This window comes from Magallana gigas, chromosome 8 (assembly GCF_963853765.1).
Source record: "Magallana gigas chromosome 8, xbMagGiga1.1, whole genome shotgun sequence".
Taxonomy (NCBI): domain Eukaryota; kingdom Metazoa; phylum Mollusca; class Bivalvia; order Ostreida; family Ostreidae; genus Magallana; species Magallana gigas.
The window spans coordinates 23,793,255-23,818,975 of NC_088860.1; the positions used below are offsets into that span (position 1 = coordinate 23,793,255).

The 25,721-nt window shown below is 34.7% G+C and overlaps 1 protein-coding gene across 2 annotated transcripts; it reads left to right on the top strand.

Annotated features, from left to right (window-relative positions):
- Positions 1–19,001: 19,001 nt before the first annotated feature.
- LOC105325075 (homeobox protein HMX3) lies at positions 19,002–25,466 on the top strand. 2 transcript variants are annotated; one of them, XM_066069335.1, is made up of 5 exons: positions 19,002–19,147; positions 19,375–19,748; positions 19,846–20,246; positions 23,743–23,948; positions 24,898–25,466. In XM_066069335.1, the coding sequence occupies exons 3-5, from the start codon at positions 19,883–19,885 to the stop codon at positions 25,321–25,323; spliced, it is 996 nt and encodes a 331-aa protein (XP_065925407.1). In that variant the 5' UTR covers positions 19,002–19,147; positions 19,375–19,748; positions 19,846–19,882; the 3' UTR covers positions 25,324–25,466. The 2 variants fall into 2 exon arrangements, with proteins under 2 accessions (XP_065925407.1, XP_065925408.1); XM_066069336.1 differs by having other exon boundaries at positions 19,375–19,567.
- The last annotated feature ends 255 nt before the right edge of the window (positions 25,467–25,721 follow it).

The following is a 25,721-nucleotide window of genomic DNA, read 5'->3' on the forward strand; positions in this document are numbered from 1 at the left end:
TCGAAAAAATGCATCACCTCACTATCTCACTCACTCTCTGACTTACTTTCTGACGTTCATCCTACTCTCTTATTCCCTCAATTCACTGTCTCACCCCGATTTCTCACCTTATTCTCCCACTCTTCTCATCCCACAATCTCAGCCTACTTTCTCTTATCCCTTTTACCCTGCTCTCTCACCTTCAACCTCCCACCGCTGTTTCTCACCCCAACTTCTTTTCCATTACACCCCGTTATTGCTCCCCACTTTCTCTCATGCCACTTTCTCTCTACCGTCTCAACTTAATCCAATATCTCACTCTCATGTCTCAATCTCTCGCACCTCTCACTCCTGCCTCTCTCTCACACCCACTCTCACTTCTCTTTCACATCCCACTCTCGCTCCCATTCTCTCCCCTCTCACATCCCACTCTCGTCCTATTCTCACGCCCCACTCTCACTCTACTCTCTCGCCCTCTTTCACGCCCCACTCTCACATCCCACTCTCGCTCTTATTCTCTCCCCTCTCTCACACCCCACTCTCGTCCTATTCTCACGCCCCACTCTCACCCTACTCTCTCGCCCAACTCTCACACCATTCACTCTCGCCCCTCTCTAACGCCCCACTCTTACACCCGACTCTCTCGTCCCTCTCTTGCACCACACTCTCTCACACCACAACTTTTTCACAACCCTCACTCTCTCGCCCGCTCTCACAGCCCACTCTCGCCCCTGTTTCAAACCCCTTGCTCCCTCGCCCCACTCTCTCACACCCCTCACTCTCATACCCCTCTTTCACACCCCACTATCTCGCTCCTCTCAAACCCTCGCTCTTTCGCCCCACTCTCAAACCCCTCACCCTCTCACAACACTCACTCTCTCGCCCCTCTCTCACAAACCACTCTTGCCTCTCTCTTTCACGCCCTTCTCTCACACCCCACGTTCGCGCTCCTCTCACACCCTTCACTCTCTCACAATCCACTTTCGCCCCTCTCTCACACACTAGCTCTCTCGCCCCCCTCTCTCTCCCCTCACTTCCTCGCCCCTCTCTCGCTCCTCTCTCACATCCATCACTCTCTCCACCAACTCTCTCAAAATCCTCACTCTCTTTCTCTCTCACACACCTAGCTCTCTCTCCCCTTTCTCACGCCCCTCACTCTCTCACCCCGTTCTCGCTCCTCTCTCACGTCCATCACTCTTTCACCCAACACTTTCAAACTCCTCACTCTCTTGCCCCTCTCTCACATCCCACTTTCTCGCTCTTCTCACATTCCTCGCTCTCTCACCCCAAATTCCCGCCCCTCTCTCACAAATTTACACTATTTCGCCCCTCTCAAAAACCACTTTTCCTCTCTATCTCTCTCTCACGTTCCACTCTCGCCCCTCTCTCACAACCTTCATTCTCTCGCCCCTTACTCAAACCCCACTTTCTCGCCTCTCTCACACCCCTCGCTCTCTCGCCCCTCTCTCATAACCCACTTTTGCCCCTCTCTCACACTCGTCACTCTCTCATCCCTCCCTCTTTCTCGCCCTCTATTACACTCCTCACTCTCTTGCCCCCTCTGTCACATCCCACTTTCTCGCTCCTCTTACACCCCTCGCTCTCTCGCCCCAAATTCTTCTCCTCTCTTATAATCCACTCTCGCCCCCTCTCAAACCCCAATTTCTCGCTCCTCTCTTACCCTTCTCACTCCTATCTCACAACCCACTCTCGCCTTTCTCTCACACCCATTGCTTTCGCCCGACATTCCCGCTCCTCTGTCACAATTCACTCTCGTCCCCTCTCAAACCCCACTTTCTCGCTCCTCTCACAACCCTCGCTCTCTCGCCCCACATTCCCGCCCCTCTCTCACAATCCACTCTCGCCCCTCTCTCAAACCCTCTCTCTATCGCCCCTCACTCTTGCACTCCTCACTCTCTCGCCCCTCTCTCACACCCCTCTCTCACACCCCTCACTCTCGCTCTTCTTTCACGCTCCTCTCTCACAATCCACTCTCGCCCCTCTCTCACACCTCTCGCTCTATTGCCCCTTTATCTCGCTCCTCTCAACCTCTCTCTCACGCCCCACTTTCTCGCTCCTCTCTCACAATCCACTCTCGCCCCTCTCTCACACTCCTCGCTCTCTCGCCCTTCTCATCCTCTCACTCTCGCCCCTCTCACGCCCCACTCTCTCGCTCCTCTCACACCCCTCGCTCTCTCGCCCCACTATGTCACACCCCTCACTCACATGCTTCTTTCTCACACCCCACTCTACTGTTAAATGAATGAATGGATGTTTCCTCTGTCTACCGTGCATATGAACAAAATGATTTACGTAATTTTTATACACTTTTTAAGCATTATTGATTGAATGACTCAGATATGAATGTATATGTAAATACATGTATAAACATTAAAAATGCCTTATTTGGTGTTTCATACGAGCTATGAAGCTTAAGATAGCTCTCATTGTAGAAACCAAAGACATAATGAAGCACTAAAGGAATTGCTTTTCATTGTTAATCAATGCAGCTTATAAGATACCTTAGGAACACATTTGTGGTCACATTCAGATTTATTAAGATGAAGTTAAATGGCTGTTCATTCTTCTATTGGTTTATAAGGTACTTCTATTGGTTTATAAGGTGCGTGTAGATTGATGCATCATTTGAGTTCAATGGGTATCATGTTGGGGCTCATTTAAGTAACACTGGGGTTGATTGGGTTTACAGAGTTATTAGGATACCACTACCAGTGAGGTTCAATAGTATATTAATGTGGTTCATTAGATACATAGATAAGGTCATCGTATGTGTTTATTGGAGTATCATTGGCGTATCACTGGGGTTCATTTGGGTTCATTGGGTATCATCAAATTTCATTTGGGATATCATTGTGGTATCATAAGTCAGTGTAATTTTGGTATCATTGACGTTCATTAAGTTAATTGGGTACTATTGGGTTTCGTTGAGTATGAATGGGATTCATTTGTTACAAAGGGTCTTCATTGTGGTTCAGTGGAGAGTCATTGGTATTTACTTTTTGGCATACCTCGGGTTTATTTGGGTATCATTAGAATTCAGTGAGTTATTTTGGGTACATGTATAATTCAGATTCATTGTGGTATTAATGGGGTTCATTACTTACATTAGGTCACCATTGGGGATCAGTGAAGCATCACTGGGGTACATTGGGTTTCATAAGGGTAAAGGCTCATCGATAATTATTAACAAAAAACCAAAAACAGAAATCAAAACAAAAAACTCCAACATTCATCATTTTATGCTCACCAACATTCATATCCATATTAACCACCAATTGCAAAGAAAGCATTTTTAATTATTGCTTATATATATACATGTATCGTTGTTTAACATCCTTAATACACAGATTTGTGTAACAGTGTCGTTAATTTCATTGTACTTTCGAAAAACAATACCGGTATATGAAAAGAAATCTATCAATATATTTAACGATCTCCGATCCTCAGCCATTTTCGAAAACTCTAAATTATCCGGATTTTTTAAAAATTTGTACAGTTATTCAACAAAATGCTTGGATTAGTAGGTCCATGGAGATCTACTCCCTATAGGTACATATAGGTTTCGAGCCACCGATGCACCGGTACAATCTTTTTAAAAGATTTGACCTCGACTTGTATATTAATTTCATAATATCCACCGTGGGCTTTGCAATAACTTTGTAAAATGCATGGATACGACCGATAAATTTCCTTTTATTGCTTTTCATTTAGAAAGTTTGAAGGACATATAACATTTTTATGAAGGAAAAAATACTTTGAGGCTGAGGGTTAGAGTACCTTAAGCAGGTGACGACAACCCAGCCATCCAAAGCAGGATAACATAAACTACAGTCAGATTTATCTCTCCTGCTGCATAGGTTGCAAAGAAATCGATGAGAGGTATCGTTCCTTTGAAACAACAAAACAAACCAAAAAATCTTTAAAGAACCTGGGTTAATTCAACACAGATAATTTATCTTGGCAACGTTTACTGAAGAGGTCGTAAATGAAATTTTAAGCGTGTATGTTTTGCACGGTTCGTTACTTCATTAACGATCCGCGGCATTTTGTGCGAGGAGCCCCGGCCTACCACGGACGGCACAGCACCTGTTTGTGCGCTATCTTAATTAAGTTTTAATTGCCATGTTATTCGTTAAGTCGTTTGCCTGGGCTAATAACTCGCATACTCTGATTAAAGATGGCAGATTTATTCTGCGTTCTGACACCGTTGAGTTGTTCTCTCTTTTGGGGGTACCAAAGATCAGCGCAAGTTGGATCGCTCTCAAATAAAAGATGTATGTTGCTGAGCTTTTAAACTTAACAAGTTTATCTATTTAAAAAAAGATTAGTGAGCTAACGCAGAGTTGCATTTTAGTAAAAGGAAAGCTGATTAAGAAAGTGTTGTTTTCTTTTTAAAACCACAGTCATCTATTTCAATTAAATTCATTTTCACGAATTAAAAAGAATGAAATTTATTTATGAATTAATGTGGCAAGAAATGGGAAATAGAAAACATATATTTATATTTATATTCATACTGGCTTTTTAGAAAAAAAATGTAAAACCATGATAAATACTGCTTGCATAAATTTTTTTCAAAGTTTTGATTTCAAGATTTTTGTCAAAATGACTTACAGCTGCTTGATCCGATTTTTTTTTTTTTTAAATATTTCATACTTTTATACAAATTAAAAAGTCACAAACTTTCATGTAATTACATGCAAATCATCCTTTCTTCAAACATAGAAATAATTGAAGGAAATCAAAATAATTTTTTTTTTGGTTACACCCCCCACCAAAAAAAAAACCCCACAAAGCGCATGCGTCATGGAAATGTAAGCAAATTAACATATTAATTCATTTGGTTTTGTCACCCAATTGCTAGGGTTAATTCATCCCAAATCCTTTACACATACAATATGCAAAAACATCAAAGAATTTTTTTGTGAAAATTGTACATGGCCACTGAAGGCTTATTTGATTTTTTAAAAAATAGTTTAGAAAACTTTACAGTAGAAAATACTCAGCAGGCGCAAAACATCTTCGCTAGAAAAGATGGCGCAAAAAATGAATCTAAAAAAAAAACAATGGCAAATGTTTAAGTACATTTAAACATTGACTTTAATGTTGATGACGTTTACTAAAAATATAAAAATATCCACTAATGATAATGAAAAACCCTATATTCACTTTTAAAAAAGTAGGTCAATGGCCTACTTTTTGAGTCAACGGCCATTTAATATTTTGTAAAAAATGAAGAAAGTCAAGAAAATCCTTTAAAAATTTTACACTACGATTGATATTTTCTTAATTGTGAAAATATTATAAATAATTAAACGCTTTTAAAAAATGAAATACAGTTTATGAATGGTAGTGGCACTAAATAGATACAAGGCATTAAGATTTTAGCAATAATTTTTAAAAATATTCCAGTTCGAATTTCCTCTACCAGTTTTCAAATCCCTACCCATTTTTTTTATCCAATTTTACAAAATATTGAATGATGATAATACAAAAACATTTATAGCATAAGACTACTAATATTAAACTTATTCTGTTGGTAAAAAATTAATATGAGGTCAATGATCAACAATTTTGAGATAGGGGGTCTTTTATCGTTTTGAAACATTTTTTAAATATATTTGCAATTCGTGCTATACGATTTTTTTATTGAAAAAAGTAAGGTAAAACAAATAGAAAATATGCTTAAATTTATTGACTAAAATAAAAAATCTTAACTTTTAATATTACAGTACTGTCAAAAATGTTTTGGCTGAAAACAGTATCTGCAAAATTAAGTCCGAATTTTCTCTGTTGTGCTAAAAGTCTATTTTTTTTAGCCTACTTCCATAATATAAATGTAGTAAAAATATCGAATGTTATGTCAATGATAATTCATTTTATAAATATTTTGTGTGTTTAGAACAAATTTTACTCATGACATTGAACTTAATAACAATCCGAATTTGAGAACTCAAACCCTGAGTAAACAACATCCTAAATATCGATTAAAACTGATTCATGTACATGTAGATTCTAATCTGATTAAATGTTGTATGAAATTAAATTTTTTCATCTGAATACAGAAAAAATCCAAAATACATTGTATACATGTTCGGTACATGTAGTATACATGTAGGACAAGTTCCAGTAGTAAAGGCATTTTAAATGCAGTGTATATATATTCAGATTGGGATGTGATTGTTTCGTATGAAAGTGGTGATGTATGATAATCAAATAATTTATTATATTATAAAAAATGACAAAAATTATGAGTAACAACTCTTTCCTTTTATACGGTTGCATTGCCTAATTTCTTTCAGTTTATTCCCACTTATAATTTGCAGCCATTAGGTTCTAAACGGTTCTACGCAATTTAACGACTCAAAAATTTCACAAGATTTCAATCAGAAGAAAATGAAATCAAGTGCCTTGGGAGATTACCATAATATCCTGTTCGGTACAAAACAGTTAATCGCCACAATACTTAAGTGATGGTAAATTATCCATTCAATCGGCGTATACTTTCATTTGCTCTCTCTCTCTCTCTCTCTCTCTCTCTCTCTCTCTCTCTCTCTCTCTCTCTCTCTCTCTCTCTCTCTCTCTCTCTCTCTCTCTCTCTCTCTCTACCGACGATGTAGGCCACGCAATATAATCAGACAATTTGTTACAATTGGAATGTACAGGCAATGAATTAGTTCACAAGGACACTGATGTTGGCATCCAGTAAAAGAGAGAGCCGTCTAAAGATAAGATGCGGGGATCGCATTTCCTCAAAACACATGATCTGCATGTAATTGCAACTCGCCGATTGCGTTATCGGCAGGCAAGTGTGTTATGGGATCATTAAGGTAGTCCAACTATTACTCGATAGCTTAATTTTCGCCAGCTATTCATCGACATTCTTACCCCTGCTTTAGGCGAGATAGGGGGCAAAGAAAATGGGAGTAATTAACAAGGATCTTTTGTTTGTTATCTCCTGACCCGAGCCCTGTCTGATGAAATATACATGTCCGCTAATCACTGCAAATGTTGAGGCCATCAACTGATGACATTGTTATCTAGGGGGGTTGAGGCAAGGTGCGCAGGAATTGATGAGAAAAAGTGCACGCCGCACGGGGATTGCCAAACTCTGTACCGCCAATTTGCGGACCGAAATTAGCCGCTCTAGCAAAACGTTACCAAATACATCTTCAATCCTCGTAGAACACCTTGTTTCCTTTATTACATAGATTTTATGATTATGATTTAAATATGATATTGTCTGTTATATAATCATTTAAGTATTGGGAATAACCCATTTATTTTACCACATACTTAAATAAATCATATACATGTAGCTTGAAATTTCGATGGCGTCAAACGAAGTAAACGACAAAAAGATCAGATTGAAGGGGCAATAATGTACATGTACTAGTGTAATGTTAGATTTGATGTCCATTCGGAACATATTAGATGAATCAATTTTTTTCATTATAAGGTAATTCTATGATTTTATGAATTTCGTAAGTACGATGACATAATTATACATGTATATGCTTTATATTAGATGGAGGAACGTGAATTCTATGAATCTGTCTATTTAACTTTATGCGATAAAAGATTTCAATTAGCTCTGCATCAATTTTATCATAAAGACTTCCTTCTCGTGTTTGTGTAGAGTAGGGACATATACATGTATGTCTTGAATCGACATTCAGTTTCACGTAAGGTTAAATTTTTTTGGGTAAAAATAAAAAAATAAAATTGGTAAATGTGTATAATATTTAAAACATGGGCCTCGGACTTTGCCTCGGTCATCATGATCTCGTGTGTACTTGCAAAGACTTCTTGGAAGTACACGTCATGCATTTGTTTGTTTTTTATCTTATTTTTAGCTAGTGCATACGAATTTTGTAATTGTTCAATCATATCTTAATTTTCAAAAAGAAAAATTATATATCCCTTCATGATCATTGATGAAAATAGGGTTTTTTTCCAGGCACTTGGAAAAGAACGTGAAAACAGCAGGGAGGGGTTGTATAGGTAGTGATTTGTTTTAATAAATGAGAAAAATGACCATCAAATGAATAATTATGAATGTCTTGTCAGTTTACAGAACAGGACGATGTAAACGAAACGTACATGTAAGAGCAATATTTAACAATTGAGGATTCACCTACTACACTTAGTACAATATACACAGCGATACTGTATACATATGGAGGGTAATCGTGTTCCAAAATCCAGACATGTTAACTTGTTAATCCGAATATGCAATCGTGTTGATGTGTGAGGCTGAGCATGAATATGTGTAATTCTGATCGTGTAACCTATAAAACTCGGGCATAAACACGTGTAAGATTTGACTCAGTTCCTTCGCATGATGCACATTTTGCAACTTTATTGTTTACATTAGTTAATTAAACCTTCAACTTTGCACACTTTCAATCCGTAGTTTCTGCGTTTGTAACTTTAGGCTCGGCAATAGCACATCTGACATGATACAAATTGACAAATGTAAAGTCTACAAGTTTGTCGAATTTTAACATGACCTTATATGGCAACTGCCTTGCTGCGGGAAAAGGCATGCCGTAACCGCCGGACCGGAATGAACGAAAATTAAACATAATATTCAGCTTAACTGTTGCAATAAGCTTTTAATGAACGACACCTTTTCTATCGAAAACACCGGTATTATTTTTAGAAAAAAAAATTGAGGTATGATTGAAACTGGACCATACAGGAAGAGGTTCATGTAGAAAAAAATCGTTGCCGATGTGACGAATGCGCTAATTTCCGTAATATAATTCTCATTGAATTATAAAAGGAAATGCCTAATATCTTATATCTCTAAAAAAATTTTTTAACTGGAATATAAGTAAATGCGTACTCTTTTCTAGAAATGAGACGGATCAAGAAATTTCCTAAGGGGGTAAATATATTTTGAGCGGCATGGGGTTCGAAGACCGCCGTGAGGTCCCATGTAACTCCATTGCTTCTGAATTCTAAGAATTTTGAGAGTGAATTTTTAACCGGGTTTACGACTATTGAAATAGTAAAAATTGCAGACGGGTCAATGGCTGTCAAAAAGGTACCCTTATTGTACCGATAACTCCTCGAACAGTTTTCAAGATAGGAAGTTGTTCTTTTGCAGATAATTTATACGTATATATCAGAAGTATGCAAATTGCTAGGATTTTGATTTCTGATAATTTATAAAAATATCAGCTGTTGAACTAAGTCATTTTTGGGCAAAAACATTGCATATAGAGTACCCCATTTTTACTCTTGTTATTTTTCTGAATTAGTTAGAATAAACGACCTGCAAGGATTTGGTAATTTTTCGCGGAAAAATTTATGTTACTTTACATGTATTTATACTTTTTATTGTTGTGTAAGTAAAAGATAAATAATAACACAATCGTCAATAATAATTAAAAAAAAACTAGCGCATATTTTTTGTGCGCCGTAAATTGAAGTTTTACTATGGGAGGCACTGTAGCTCAAAGATCGTCCATCTGTATTTTTAGACAGGGAGCTACAGACCTGCAGCTAGTTCACAAGTGGCTGTAAAGCTGTATTATACTAGCTCTCCAGAAAATTTTTATCAGCCAACTTCACAAAGTGAGTCTGTATTGAACCGACATTCAGGACGTCATACTCAATCCCGTAATAATTGCTTAAAATAATTTTAAAAAAATGTCAATTTTTACCTGCATGATAGGCTTTTTTTCCTATATTTTGCCGACAATGCAAAGAAACATATCTTAAAATAATTCATACACATTTTAATTTCACGACAGTTAACCTTATCTTTGGAATTTTTATTCATTTTTTTTAAAGAGGGTGTCGCTTCTTATGTCTCATATTACCGAGTAATCACAATCTCAAAACCAATGTCTTTAAATAGTTTGTTTTTATTATCGATAACTTTGCAACTCAGCTGACGGACCCCGTGTAATTTTTCGCGTGGGGGGGGGGGGGGTCTTGTCACAACTTTTTGGTAGCGATAGGGATGCATTGCAATCATGAAAATTCTAATCAGTGGGGGAGGTTATACCAATAACTCCAATCTTACCTGCCCAATCCCCCCCCCAAATCATGAAATTCCTAATCCGTGATGGTGGTGGTGGGGGGGGGGGGGGGGGGTGTGCTAGTATACCTACTAGGACTCTAATTTTCAATATCATTATTAATATTTCATTCTCTTTAAGGTCTTTTAAGGAACAATTTTGTTTGTTGCGAGGAAAAGTAGGGGGGGGGGGGTTGAATCCTCCCTGTTGCTATGTTCCTATTGGTTAGGTCTAACTTGGCAAAAAAGTGGGGGGGGGGCTAATTCCCCCCTCCCGGTTCAGACGCCTATGAATAAAAATGCGTATATATCTTTATACACGTGTATTCAAACAAAGTCATTAAATGTAATTTTTTTCAGTTCTAAGAGGATATATGAAGCCGATCGAATTTTTTACTCGCATCTTTTATACATTCTCTTGATAAAATGTACACCAATCTCATAATTTAATTTTCCGAAAAATAATACTCTATGAAATGTTGTTATCCAGAGATAATATGATTTGGCTTACCTAATATTTTTTTCTATTTATTCCGTCCCTATTCCGGCGATTACGGCATGCCTTTACCTGCAGCTAGCCTTTTTTTTTATCAGTGACGTCACTGTTTCCATATAAGGTCATGTCAAAATTCGACAAACTTGTAGACTTTACATTTGTCAATTTGTATCATGTCAGATGTGCTATTGCCGAGCCTGAAGTTACAAATGCAGAAACTACGGATTGAAAGTGTGCAAAGTTGAAGGTTTAATTAACTAATGTAAACAATAAAGTTGCAAAATGTGCATCATGCGAAGGAACTGAGTCAAATCTTACACGTGTTTACGCCCGAGTTTTATAGGTTACACGATCAGAATTACACATATTCATGCTCAGGCTCACACATCAACACGATTGCATATTCGGATTTACAAGTTTACTTGTCTGGATTTTTGAACACGATTACCCTCCATATATACAGAGTACAAGTGTATCTTTATTTTTGCATGTTACACACTTTTTTTCACAAACATAACCTTGGCCGGCAAACAATGCATTGTATGACATAAATAATTTTTTTTGGCCTTTCATTCCTTTCAAGAACCAATTCGTATATACTAAAAATATATTACACCTTCGGAGCTTAAATTTCTCAGTAAATGTACATGTACAAACCTGAAATTTTGTTTTCCAGACTTACAGTATGTACGAAAGCCTAGTGAGGTCAAATATGAATGTTAAAAAAAATAATAAAATGTCGTTATAACGAGATAAAAAGTCGTTATAACGAGATAAAAAGTCGTTATTACGAGATAAAATGTCGTTATAACGAGATAAAAAGTCGTTATAACGAGATAAAAAGTCGTTATTACGACTTTTTTAAGTCGTTATAACGAGATAAAAAGTCGTATTAACGAGATAAAAAGTCGTTATTACGACTTTTAAAAGTCGTTATAACGAGTTAAAAAGTCGTTATTACGAGATAAAAAGTCGTTATAACGAGATAAAAAGTCGTTATTACGACTTTTTAAAATCGTTATAACGAGATAAAAAGTCGTATTAACGAGATAAAAAGTCGTTATTACGACTTTTTTTAAGTCGTTATAACGAGATAAAAAGTCGTTATAACGAGATAAAATGTCGTTATAACGAGATAAAAAGTCGTTATTACGACTTTTTTAAGTCGTTTTAACGAGATAAAAAGTCGTTATAACGAGATAAAAGGTCGTTATAACGAGATAAAAAGTCGTTATTACGACTTTTTTAAGTCGTTATTACGAGATAAAAAGTCGTTATAACGAGATAAAATGTCGTTATAACGAGATAAAAAGTCGTTATTACGACTTTTAAAAGTCGTTATAACGAGTTTAAAAGTCGTTATAACGAGATAAAAAGTCGTTATTACGACTTTTTTAAGTCGTTATAACGAGATAAAAAGTCGTTATAACGAGATAAAATGTCGTTATAACGAGATAAAAAGTCATTATTACGAGATAAAAAGTCGTTATAACGAGATAAAATGTCGTTATAACGAGATAAAAAGTCGTTATTACGACTTTTAAAAGTCGTTATAACGAGTTTAAAAGTCGTTATAACGAGATAAAAAGTCGTTATAACGATCGATACTTTATAAAGAGGATAAAATACACAAATTGTCATATTATATACAAAAAAAGTCGTTATTACGACTTTTTAACTCGTTATTACGACTTTTCAAAGTCGTAATAACGACTTTTAATCTTGTTATAACGACATTTTATCTCGTTATAACGACTTTTTATCTCGTTATAACGACTTAAAAAAGTCGTAATAACGACTTTTTATCTCGTTATAACGACATTTTATCTCGTTATAACGACTTTTTATCTCGTTATAACGACTTAAAAAAAGTCGTAATAACGACTTTTTATCTCGTTAATACGACTTTTTATCTCGTTATAACGATTTTAAAAAGTCGTAATAACGACTTTTTATCTCGTTATAACGACTTTTTATCTCGTAATAACGACTTTTTAACTCGTTATAACGACTTTTAAAAGTCGTAATAACGACTTTTTATCTCGTTAATACGACTTTTTATCTCGTTATAACGACTTAAAAAAGTCGTAATAACGACTTTTTATCTCGTTATAACGACTTTTTATCTCGTTATAACGACATTTTATCTCGTAATAACGACTTTTTATCTCGTTATAACGACTTTTTATCTCGTTATAACGACATTTTATTATTTTTTTTAACATTCATATTTGACCTCACTAGGCTTTCGTAAGTATGCAATAAACGTAACCATATTGTCATTTCTCCGCAGTTCTTTATAAAAAAAAAATCCACGAAGTACTAAAGTAAATGTGGTAAAAATAGTGGTTTTTGACGCAAGCAATTGTTTCTATATAAAAACAGTTCAAGAAAGATTAACTGCAATTTTCAGGTCAAAACTTTGTGTGATGAAACTGTTATTTACAAATTTTATGGTTACAAGATAATGTTGTAAAAACTTCTATAAGTGATATTTAATTATAATGAAAGATCTTATTAAAATATAAGGAAAATTTAATATTACTCTCTTCCCGATACAAAAACATTGTTTGTATATTTATGTTTGTTCTGATAAGATTTTAATGGTTATTGTTTTTGTACTTTTTCATAGAGGTTTAATTTTCATATAGAATTAATATGTCATAATAGGGTGTTTTTATAAACAAAAACAAACAAAAAACCAGTTCATATTGTTTTGTGTAACTGATAAAATATTGTAATGTGTGAAGAATGGTATAGCAACAGAAATACAGTTGTTTTACAATTGACAGTCGAGGTTGAAGGATAGAGGATAAAAAAGAAATTCTTAACGAAACTATTAACATCAATTAGGCTCAGATAAAATCAATCCCTGTCGCCAATGAATGAAGTGCATGTTTAGTAATCAAATGTTTATCAAATTTGGAAGCTTTCTTGGAACGTGACATTTTTTTCTCCTCGTGGAAGTAAATCAATAATTTTCACGATGGTTTCGCATAGAAGAAGACTCTTCTTTCCTTTTTTCCGTGTGATAACGTTGTTCCCGGAGAAATAGAAAGCTAGATAACAAAGAAAATCGCTTTCTTAATTGATTTCTGCAGGAGTTGTTAGTATCATTTGCGTTGTCGCCGGGTAAAGCTAATAGCTGTAAGCATTTGACGATAGAAGATTTGTAATCGTTCGAAATGGGAGTGAATCAGTTAATGAAATAATTCTGCCGCCTAAAGACTGGAGATTTTCTCACGGATACCGAAATAAATCTAATGACTCGAGCGCGCTGCTAGGACGGCATATTGACAAAAACCGCTGCGCATCATTTGGCGCATGCAATCTCTTCCTGTTTCTACCACAACAGAAACGATCTCTAAGTGTGTCCTTAATTACCAATAAAGACTCTTTTTGGACAATAAAGTGAAAGCGGATTAATAATTAATGATGAAACAGCTTTAAGTTGTTCTTTTTTCAATAATTAATTGCTGGATAACAGAGTCTTTAATGGACAACTTAAATTAAGTCACTGTTGCAGCTCGTTCACGTTAGAGCAATACAGGGAAGAAGATAATGGACGCTTAAATTGCTGTCCTTATATGCTTTATATTTAATTACTAAAATCTGAACGATAAAAATGATATTCTTGCTTCATTTTATAAACAAACGTTACGGTAATAAATTTAGATTTAAAGGTGGTCAATTTATATCATAATCAAGGTTTTTTCCCCTCAAGGATGTGGGTATGCTTAATATCTTCTTGTTAAAGTAAAACTATACTTGACCGCACTTTATTTTACTTATATTCCATTCAACATATATTTATTTCTAATACCTATATATAGCTAATTAAAACACGGGTTTTTCAAGCATGTGATCTTATTTGACATAAGACAACAAAATATATATATTTTCTAATAAAGAATTAAAAAATTAATGACTTTGTAATGAAACGAGAATGGAAGTTGGCCAAGTATAATATTAGACATATTAAATCCGACTCTTTCAGAGGTCTTTCTGTAAATATATAAACTAAGTTCACTCCACAGGGTATATGTATTTTCTCACAAGAAATAAAAACGTGTATAATAGTTTTATCTTTACTTTTACAGAACCCACATCTCAAAAGAATATAAACTAAATATATATAAACTAATTTTGCTCTTATTACCTTTCATAGATGACAAAGACCAAGAAAATGTCATTTAACTCTGGTCATAATAACAATTGTTAATCGATGCCCTTTTTTTATATTAAAGGCATAATAAACGGTAGCTCATATTTCGCGCTGAATTCGGCTTCAAATTAGGGATATGGTCGTCTTAAAGAGAAATCGCTTCTTCTTTTACTGGCCAAAGCAGCCAACGACAGCCGGTATTTATCTGTCAAGCAGACCAGCACTTATGTCCCTCAGCTGAAAAATGAGCATCGTTTTCAATAGCATATAATTTTAGCTAATTTGAAGAAAGAAATTAAATGAAAAGTCTTCTTGCTTGAAAGAAGCTAAAGAGATCTATAAATGACTTTTATGTCCACTTATACTTTCAAAGGACAGATACTATACAATCATACATGAAGTACTTTCATACACATCCGTTCACTAGCTATTGACCATATAAAAGAGGAAAACTTCAAAGTGAGTTTCCCTCTTGTCAAAGCTATTCTGTCTTAGGTACTACTATAATAACTAGACACACTTTAAAGATGATGTTAACATAGATTATTGCACTCAAAATTTGGAGCATTTTGATTTCAACTCGTTATACCGTTGTTGTAATTCAGAAGGCGCTAAATTAATAAAACCGCTAGATTAATACATTAAGATATTTATCTTTACTATTTTGACAAAAAATGAACGTAAAAACTATAAACTTATAAACTGCAATAAATACTAAATTGATTCCCATGCTTACAATACTAGATATGTTTCTGACCAATTGATACACCAATCATTATCACTCAAATAATTTTATTATCTTTTTAAAAAATTATGTGATACCAGGGACGTAATATGTAAGTAAATATAATTTCTTGAGAAATTATTCAGGGTTTTGAAAAAATGCACTGTGAATCTGCCCTTATAACCATGTTGAACCAAAACTTTAATATAATGTAGCTAGCAAATTACAAACATGCAAATTTTTGCATAGATGCGCGTATCAAAACTCAAAATCTTTTTTTTTCAATTAAGCTACATAGAAAAGAGAAGCAGTTTTGAGGATCGTTGTGCAATTCAGCAGCAACATATAGAATTATGTTGACATTGTGGTAAACAAAAACAAAAAACCAATTTCAAATTTCATTTACATGTATTTATGACTGTGAACACACATAATTACTTTGACATTTTAGAGTGTATATGCAGGAAAATGGAAAATAGAAATTTATCTATGACATTTTGAAGTTCTTTTTCAAACTGTAGAAAGACTTCAGTAAACTCGAGAAAGAATTATTTTAACATTAACAGGCGATTTTTGTTATAAATATTTAATATAATGTACATAAAGTATTGGTCCGATGTTTCATTTAATATTCATATATTATATCCAGTTCATCCGGGAAAAGTGGAATTCGTCCCCAAAATTTTCTGGTTCGTCCGATCAAGTACCTACGTGTAATTTCTCCTATCAGACATATTTTTTTTAATCTTGGTTTTTCACGCCTCCGGTAAAAATAATTGATTTTATTTAAATGTTTGCAAGTGACATATACGGGTCGGTGGGCGGAGTGTATTGATAAATAATGTCAGTATTGCATCTTTACATTAGAAAACATATTTATAATCGCCCTTTATCTCTACAAAAGTGTTATACCTTAAAAGATTAATATTAAAATAAAAAATGAAGTTGTTCAAGCTCAACAGTTTTTTTTGTCGCTGAGATGATGATATTGTCTATTACTTATTAACAATTTCAATAGAGTCCATGACTAATTTTGTTTTGAGCAAAACTGAACTAAAATTATTGTTAGTCAATTCGAAAATAAAGTTTTCCCCACGTCAACATGAAAGAACATAATTATTAGCTAAACCGGTATAAATGTATTTCAATTATAATGTACTTCAATCCACATTAATATCGACATATGTCTCATACCACCTGAAAACACGGAAAAAAAATCAAGTTTTTATTTTTATAACAGTGTGAACTTTTACAGCTCTAATTATTCTTTTCCTTCATATATCCACCCACTGTATTCTGCGCACCTTTGTCCATAATCATACTACTATATAACTTAAAGGTGTTGTCATCAGCAAATGGTCGTCCGTAACCATACAGGTGTTTTTTATACCTGGATTTGTAGATGGATTAGCGACTGAAAGCATTACAGCTAAGAATAGAGTTCATCAATCTACAACGATAATCGCACTTTATCCTATTGTTGTTTTCTTGGTATACAAATGCAGAAAATCGAGAAATGCACAAACAGATGATATAGCAAAAAATACGTCATAAATAAGAACATGCGATGTAAATCACTGGTATATTGATGAAGGCATTTATTCACGTGCGTGCGTGTGATTCCCTCTCTCTTCAATGCCTATTAACATTGCATAATGATAGTGTCAATGAAATGGGAAAAAAATCTACCCTTAGCTCATATAGAAATTCGAAGCAATTTACTTTTATTAAGGGCTTGGTTATGGTCGTGGCCATTTCTACCTTCTGGAAATGAAGAGTTCTATGTAAAAGAAAATGCAATTGAATAAGCGAATATTCAAATTTTAAAGCTAAAAAGATGGGTTTTTTTCTTAATATATTAACAGTTAAAAAAGAAAAATCATATTGAACTTAAAGATGCTCACTTTAAAGTGGAAAGTATCATAATGTGCGGATGCGGTGTATTGGTAAAATAACATTATATATAGGTTACATGTATGAAAGTTTTTTTATTGAGAAAATGCAGTTGGGTTCTTTGTTCGTGACGTAATGATCAATATCATTGTTTTTTTAAGATGGTTTGAAAGTTTAAAATCATTTGATCATTCGAAATACGTCAGATCATATCATCTATGCATTTCGCAAAAATTGAAAAATAATGTCATTGATAACATACCACTCAATGCCAATGCTGCTTCAATATATTCATTGTGCCTTCAGCACAAAATCATTGACATTCCATAGTTAATAAGAGTTAAAGTTTTTTGATAAATAGGTTGGGAATAATTCATGTTTAATATTAAAAGGATTGTTAAAAAGAAATTACACAGATCTTCAATAACAGCTCTGTTGACTAATATTTCTGTAAATCGCTCGGGTAAATATTTGTCCGCCAAATCAAATGTAGCAGATACGACTTATTAATCAAAACCAAAAGATGTTTGTACACACATTCCTCTAGTGACGTCGTTGTCACCTTGCCTGAGCGCAGGCGCGAGTTATATTGAGAATTCGCCGTAAACGCTTCCCGGCGATAAAGCTCACATTTGATTTCTCCGGCTGCATGACAACTGCAGATTCCCCCCGCTAGGAGGAGTAGAGGGAATGAGAAACACATGGGTTGCAGCAAAAGTCTCCACACATAAAGCGCCATCGCTGAGCCCTCGATTATCCAATATCATATCTATAAGTTGCCAACAAGAACGTGAAACGGAAAACGTTTATTGTCGGGGTAGGCCCAATAACGCGCGGAAAAAGACTCCTTAAATGATCATAACTGTCATGTCGCGATAGAGCAATCTTGTAATTGTAAAGGGTATGATGGAACACAAACTAATATTTCCATTCCTGGTTTTCGTCTCAGCTCTGATTCTGCAATTTTACAGCGATGCTTGGCAATAACTCGGGCCGATTTTATTAATTGTTAATAACAAATGTTCAATTTCCCGGTTTTGTTTTCTCATAAATATTTTTGCTACATTTATCACGGCCTGTTTCGAGCCACAAATGCTTTGGCGTGGAGTGAATACGGCACGTCGATTTTAATATACAGTTCTTGTGATGTTAATTGTCGATGCGTTCTTTCCCAGCCTGAAGAATCTATTGAAAAAATATATATTATAACAAACTCATCAAATAAAGACAGCCATTGAATCTGAGAATTATCTGGGTAAGTAATGCTGGAATCCTTGACATCACACTTCAAACGTTTAATATTTATTCTTTGACATATAATTTTTATTTTGAGTTGTTATTTTTTTTTTTTTACATGTCATCAACAAATCATTGATTATAATTATAGAATATCTTCGAAAATAACTCTTGGAATAAATTCTAATTATAGAATAATAACTTGAATAACTTCGGTCTTATTCGTTCTATTAAAAAATGTGATTTTAAAATATTTGATACGATCTGAAAAAAATTTTTCATAGTGACAAAAGCGTGTCTTCCAAAAAATAACAAATATAATCTTTTGATAAAATAACGCGTTGGTTAATTCTACATAACTGGAAAATAAAAATCAGGAGAAACCTTGACTTCTAAACTTGATCTGCATTCTTGGGCTTCTAGATTGGCCACGTGCAAGGAGAGAGAGAGAGGGAGGGAGAGAGAGAGTTTGAACGCCGGCAAGGAATATATTAATGGAGAAACTCTATCCTCAATAAGTAATGTAATACAACTTTTATTGCTCGGAACAGACCCGGGGATTAGGCAGCGAACACTGATAACGCCTTTCTTCAGAGCCAGGTAGACTTTTGCAGTAATGCCCTCGACACCTCAACAAACAACTGTTTTCTTATCGGTGTTGTTTTATGACAATCTATTAGATCAGCGATGACACACCGCATTACTGCGACCAAGTGGCAAATTTGTTCCTTTTAATCCAAAAAACAACAACAGAAAAGCTGCAATATGACGTTTGAAATATCATTTTTTGTTTTATCTCTCTAATTCTCATTCTTTTTTTTCTACAGGAGAGAGTCGGGTGGTATAGCCAGGGGTTTTGGGGAGGTAGGTGGGCTCAGCAGTGACAATTGATTGATAGGGACGGAACCTCCCCTCTTGGATCGCTTCTCCGGCCTCATTAACTGGCTAATAGATTTATATCAGAGGAGACTTAGTGGCTTTAATTTCTCTCGTTACCAATGTCGATATGGGAGCGTGGCTGTAAGTGCTTAGACAAATCATTTGCTACTTAATTGAACGAGGACCGTCTGCCAATAACAGAAAAGCTTTACACTTGAAGAAGAAGAAGAAAAAAAAATATCGTTTCGTCTTGAAAACAATACATCCTCGTACATTTAATCTGCCGCCCTCGTGATGCAACTTTAATAGCCATAAACTTAACGTAGAAGAAGACTTTGCTGCTTGCTTTTTTTTTTTACCAGTTCTTTATTTTCACTTTGGGAATTGCTTTTAAATTAAGTTCGATTTCTGTCGAACAGCAATCAGAAGACGTGGAGAAGAAACTAAAACAGCGCCATGGAGTGTCGACTCAATCCTCGGGCCGCTGGTTCCTTCCTGTCTTCCTGTCACCCCCGGGACGTGCATTTCATCACCACCCCCAGGACCTGGCACCCCCACATTTACGACCCACCGCCGAAGCAGCCGACGCCTTTTCTGATTTCACACATTCTTGGATTATCCGACCAAAGTAAAAACAGAGGGGAAGGCAAAAAACTGACAAAAGACTGCGACAGTTCGCCTGACAGTCAAGAGCAGACCCTCAGGAAGAGTCATTTTTCTACTGGGGGAGAGAGTTTCAAGGACGAATGCAAGTGTGGTGGATGTTTAAGCGGCCTGAAAGAAAACGACAATCAACAGAAGAGCGGTTCTCCAGTAACAAGTAAGGATTTCAACCGTACGCGTCCCCCCTGAGGACAATAACGCTCCTATATCTTATTAACAAAGTTGCACGATTTCATTAAAAAAAATTACCCCTTAAACGTTTTCATTAAGTATTCCGATATATATCAATTTTTTCTCGTTAGACGAGATTTTGAAGAATGTCTTCTACTAAAAAGTGCTGTAAATTAAAGGGTTTTTTTTTTTACTTTTCCCATGAGCCTATTAGTCTACACTGGCATCCAGAAAATTATCTCTCTTTCTTCTTTGTATTCTTGTTTTTGATTTAAAAAAAAATGTATATTCTATATTATCGCCAGTGCTTAAATACAAAAATATCAACCGTTTTCTTGTGCCATAAATCTAAATTTGATATCACTTAGAAGAATAGTTTTGTATTTGTCATGTAACAGTAATTCGAAAAATCGTTAACGTTAAAATTAATCTTGATATAACAAAATCTCTCTGGAAATTAGATACACAGGTTATTAAATATACATATATGATGAACATATTGACTGATTGTTTCCCATTTATCAATATTTAACGAAATATATATGGTTTTAAGAATTACCGACGAAAAAAAAATTAAATAGAATTTAGAAAAAAATATTGTTTCTTAAATATTGATAAATGTTTGGTAATTAAGTGAAAGGAAAAAAATAATGATACATAAATCTATCATTTCTAAGCTAAACGAAATGTGATAACCCAAAATATATAAAATTATTAGAACAGAAATAATTCCCTCAAATAAACATATGTTCAACTGATTATTATCTTCATTCAATAGTTTTTCTCCCTGATTGACTTTTTATTTGGGTGCACTCTGCAGACCAACGAAATGGTGACCCAGTTCTTAAAATCGCCCGCACAATCCATAAACAATAAACAGGCAATATTATTATTATCGTTTAGGTAAACAATATTACCTTTATACGACAATTAAAGTCACCTACAGCTAAATGGTCTTGTTCAAATTAAATATAAACCACTCGTCTACCTATATTTGGCATTGTTAAGGCGCCGTTACTGTCAGACTGTAGCATGTCAAAGTCACCATTGCTGGTATTTAATGCATGTCGATCCCAATCGCAAAAGATGTCACAATTAGCTACGCATTCTAATCGCCTGGTCATAAAATTAATTCTTGACCCCCCGCCACTCATGTTTATCGAAATTAGAAAATCAATCCGTAGCAATCAGAAATCTCTATTCTATTGGGATAACTAATTAGTGATTATGATTTAGCGCCCGCTGTTCGCTATGATGAGAGCCTGACAGCATATACATCTGGAAGCAATCGAGAACTGTAATATAAAGTTAATATTCAGTCGCCGCGTCTCTTAAATAGTGCAATCAACCACGTGTTTATGTCACCACAAGGCACCGGATTTCTTACTGTCACACACACAAGTCATTGAGTGTGAGTACAATTTGGCCTGAGAAACGTTTTTTCGATCCCGAAGAGTATTGATGTTTTAGACTAAATTAATCTCCTCGAGGTGCAGAGTATTGTATATCAAGATAATCGGAAGTGCTAAAAAATTTTGGATTTTTTTTTCTTTACAAAATTAAAAGTTTATGAACAAAGGATTTATATGTTTTAACGTTCATCTAATGTGTAATTTGTGGACCACACAACCTCCTTAATAATTCACACACTCAATGAAACACCGGAGTTTCATTTCACGGAGAGTCAATATTGATCTCCATTTTTTTCTCCTAGTAAATTAAGGGTTTCATAAACTCAGTGTTATTTGTTATTTATTACATGTATGTTAAGGGAGATGCTGGCTGAAATTTAAACTTTAATTTTATCAAATAATTTTGGTGCACCCGAGTCCCCATTAATTAAAAACTTCCCATTCATTCATTGTATTTCAATGAACGAGATTTTTTTCCCCGCCTACCCTTAGGCAGGACATTGATTTTATGTCAAAAACAACGAGGAAAGAAATAGTCCGCACGCCTTATTATTAATTTCCTGTAAGTCAAATTTTAATTAAACTTACAAAAAACACCCACCATGAAAGTCAAAAATAAAATACAGAATTTCTACTACATACCTGTATCATATATTATGTAAGCATGATGTTGTCCTCATTTTTGCACTGGAACAATGTAATGTCTATTTGGATGAGGGAAATTAAAATTCTCAAAATTTTGTACTGGTTTGTTAAGTATAGATAAGACATATCAATAAATTATGATATGATTATTAGATTTAAATATATATAAAAAAACCTATGGGGAAAAATCCCATATCTCCACAAATTCTATCAAAAATATAACGGACTTCTACATAATTTTACTAGTATATTAAAAAACCATAAGAATGAAAAATGATTTTTTTATTAATACAACGCAATGTCTTGATCTGAGAGAGAACATACAATTTATTGAAATAAAACCAATTAAACTTTTTACGATTACTGAAGTGCTACTCTTTTTGTATGGTAAATTAGCGGTTTATAAAGCTTAAACTGTCCCAAGTTACATGTATATGTTATATCGTATAACATACGTCAAAATTAAATTCATTCCATAAATGAATTCCAGTAAGAAAACCCCAACTGAACCGGATAAATGACAAAAATTTAAGGTGGTTTGGAACGCACGTCGATATTTATGTAGATAAAATTACATTAGAATCAAAATACTTTCAGTGATTTAGAATTTTCAAATTTTACAATATTTGACTAAAATATAAGTTTTTAAAATTTTTTGGGAAAGTTTTGAATTTGAAAAGCCCAAGCGGGATTCAAACTCATGACTTACATTCGTAGTTAACGCTCTAACCCTTGCATTGCACTACGCCGTCAGGTAACAAGTTTGGTAAAAAAAAAAATACTTAAAATTCTACTTGATTTTATTGCATGTTTATTACGATAGGAAGTGCGTCACAATATTGAGGTGTCCAATACCACCTTAAGGAGGCTTGGGGTCAATAAATTACAAATCAGATCAATCTTAACTAATTGATATGTATTTTAAAGCAATAAACTATTATTCAATATGGAAAAATTTCATGAATTCCAAATTTAAAATTTTAATATTTACCTGACTTACACTTTGGTAAAAAAAAAAACCAAAAAAAAAACAAAATACAAAATACAAAACAAAACTCTTGTTCTTATTGAGATCAATATAGCCTAAACATATAGTACATTATTTTACCAAGACTACATGTATATAGTCAAATAACTAGAATAATAGTTTAATAACTAAGATAAGGTCTTATGATAAATCATTTAAGCTAAGAAATTTTAAGTTATGTACCTTGATGTTAATAACGGCATTTTCAAACAGTTGGAAGTTTCATCCTGCATGATCCAATATTGAGCCCGAACAAAAGTACATACAGTTATTATTATACATTACATGTAAAGATACAATGAATAGAGTTTGTAAATAAAAAGAAGATAAATAAAATATAGCTTGTTTAATATGAATGTTGACCGATTTGGCTAATGAATTTTAATATTTTATTATAGACAACAATGAAACAATGGAGAGCGAAAAACGGAAGAAAACGGACGATTGTCAGTCCCCCGAGCAGACGACAAAGAAGAAAAAGGCGCGAACGACATTCACAGGGCGGCAAATATTTGAACTGGAGAAACAGTTCGAACAGAAAAAATATCTTTCGTCAGCAGAGAGAGCTGAAATGGCAACACTATTAAACGTTACAGAAACACAGGTAATGATTTATATATTTGTATTCAAACGCTAACTCATGAAGATTTTTTAAATTTCTAATAAAGTTATGTGCACCACCACATATAATTCTTATATCAAACACCCCACTTCTCTTGTTAGAAATATTTTTAAAGTGTTTTCAAACATTTATATTTTTTATGCTTTGTTGTTTGTTTTCTTATGTATTTACATAAAGTTTGAGATCGTTCAACAGTTAGATAATGCACTATATCTCTTTACACTGGTAATAATTGTAATGAAAACGGATTCTTATCACAATATTTATCTTCATGCAAGTTTATTAAAGTAAAAATATGTTCAAGTCTTTATTGTTCTTAAATCCGGATTATCCAAAAAATGTTTGGTAATTTTCTGTTTGTTAGATTAGCCGTAAAATCATATAAAAGCAAATGGATGAATTTAGAATATCAGTGGTTACATCGAATATTTGCTCTTGAGGAGCCAAAAAATACCATGTACCGAAGATCTAAGGAGTAAAAGAAAAACTGAAGATCTAATGTGCTACATCCAAGAGGGTCCTTAGAACAATTAGAGGCAATAAATGCATTAAGTAATTGTTATTACAGCGAGTGGATAACTGGCAAAACAATTAAGCAATTACCCGGTGATAGCATTAGCTGCTGGGCGCTGCGAGAGCAAACAAAGTCGAGCGATGTGTGTTAGTTTCAATTTAAATCCTTTAGACTGAGGCATACTGAGCGTATCTATTACCTCTTCACACGTGATACCAATTTACTGTCCATTTTTTCCCGATAACGCACTCTGCTTTTGCTATCAGGGTGCCACTAACCACAGACAGCAGATTTTTTGACAGTAGTAAATGGTTGTTGAATGAACTCTCTTTGGGGGTAGTAGTCTTGAGAGACTCTCCCGTCATCAATGGATGTGCAGATTTTTGTTTATACATATTGTTGTTGTTGATCTTTCAGGTGAAGATATGGTTCCAGAACCGCCGGACAAAATGGAAAAAACAGGAGAACATCTCCAACGCCGAGGCAGCGGAACACAAACTCAGTGTGGAGAAAGGCACTCACGTGCAGAAAGCTGCGTGTGCGGCGGGGAAGCAGATGGCTGACAAACCGTGCCATCACAGCTCACCTTGTTCCGTCGTCATCAAGCGAGAGGACAGCCATTCTTCCTCCTCACCGAGTTCCTCGGACGACAGGTCTCGCGAGACTTTCATGTGCTGTGACAATATCAAAGTGGAACCTTTAGTCGAACACGACATCAAAGTTGAAAACGACGAACCAGAAATGAGCGAAGACATCGATTCCAGTGAAACGGGACATGATTCTCTTAGCACGGCTGATCAAGAATTAGCACAAGAAAAGGACTTGCCAATGGAAGTTCACTGACTTGTGTAAACCCATTTGTACCATTTTTCGTAAAATACTACATTTACCCTGTCACCCCTTTTTCTACAGCACACATTGTATGATATACAATTTAATATATGTACCCGTTGACATAGATTCAAATAAATTATAATGAACATATATATTTTGATAAATCCTTCATCGCTCTAGTGAAGTTACAATATGGCGTATTTCTAGTCAATTTCGTGTAACGTAAAATACTAGTTATATTGCACGGTCCAAGAACCCTCTCTACACTAATGAAAAACTGCTCTCTCTTGTTTTTTTTTTTTACCTTCGATGAAATTGTATTAAACAAACGTGTGTATTTTAAGTTTATCTTGCTTATTTCGACAAACGATTCTTGTAATTTTAAACCAAAATTTTTTTCAAACTAG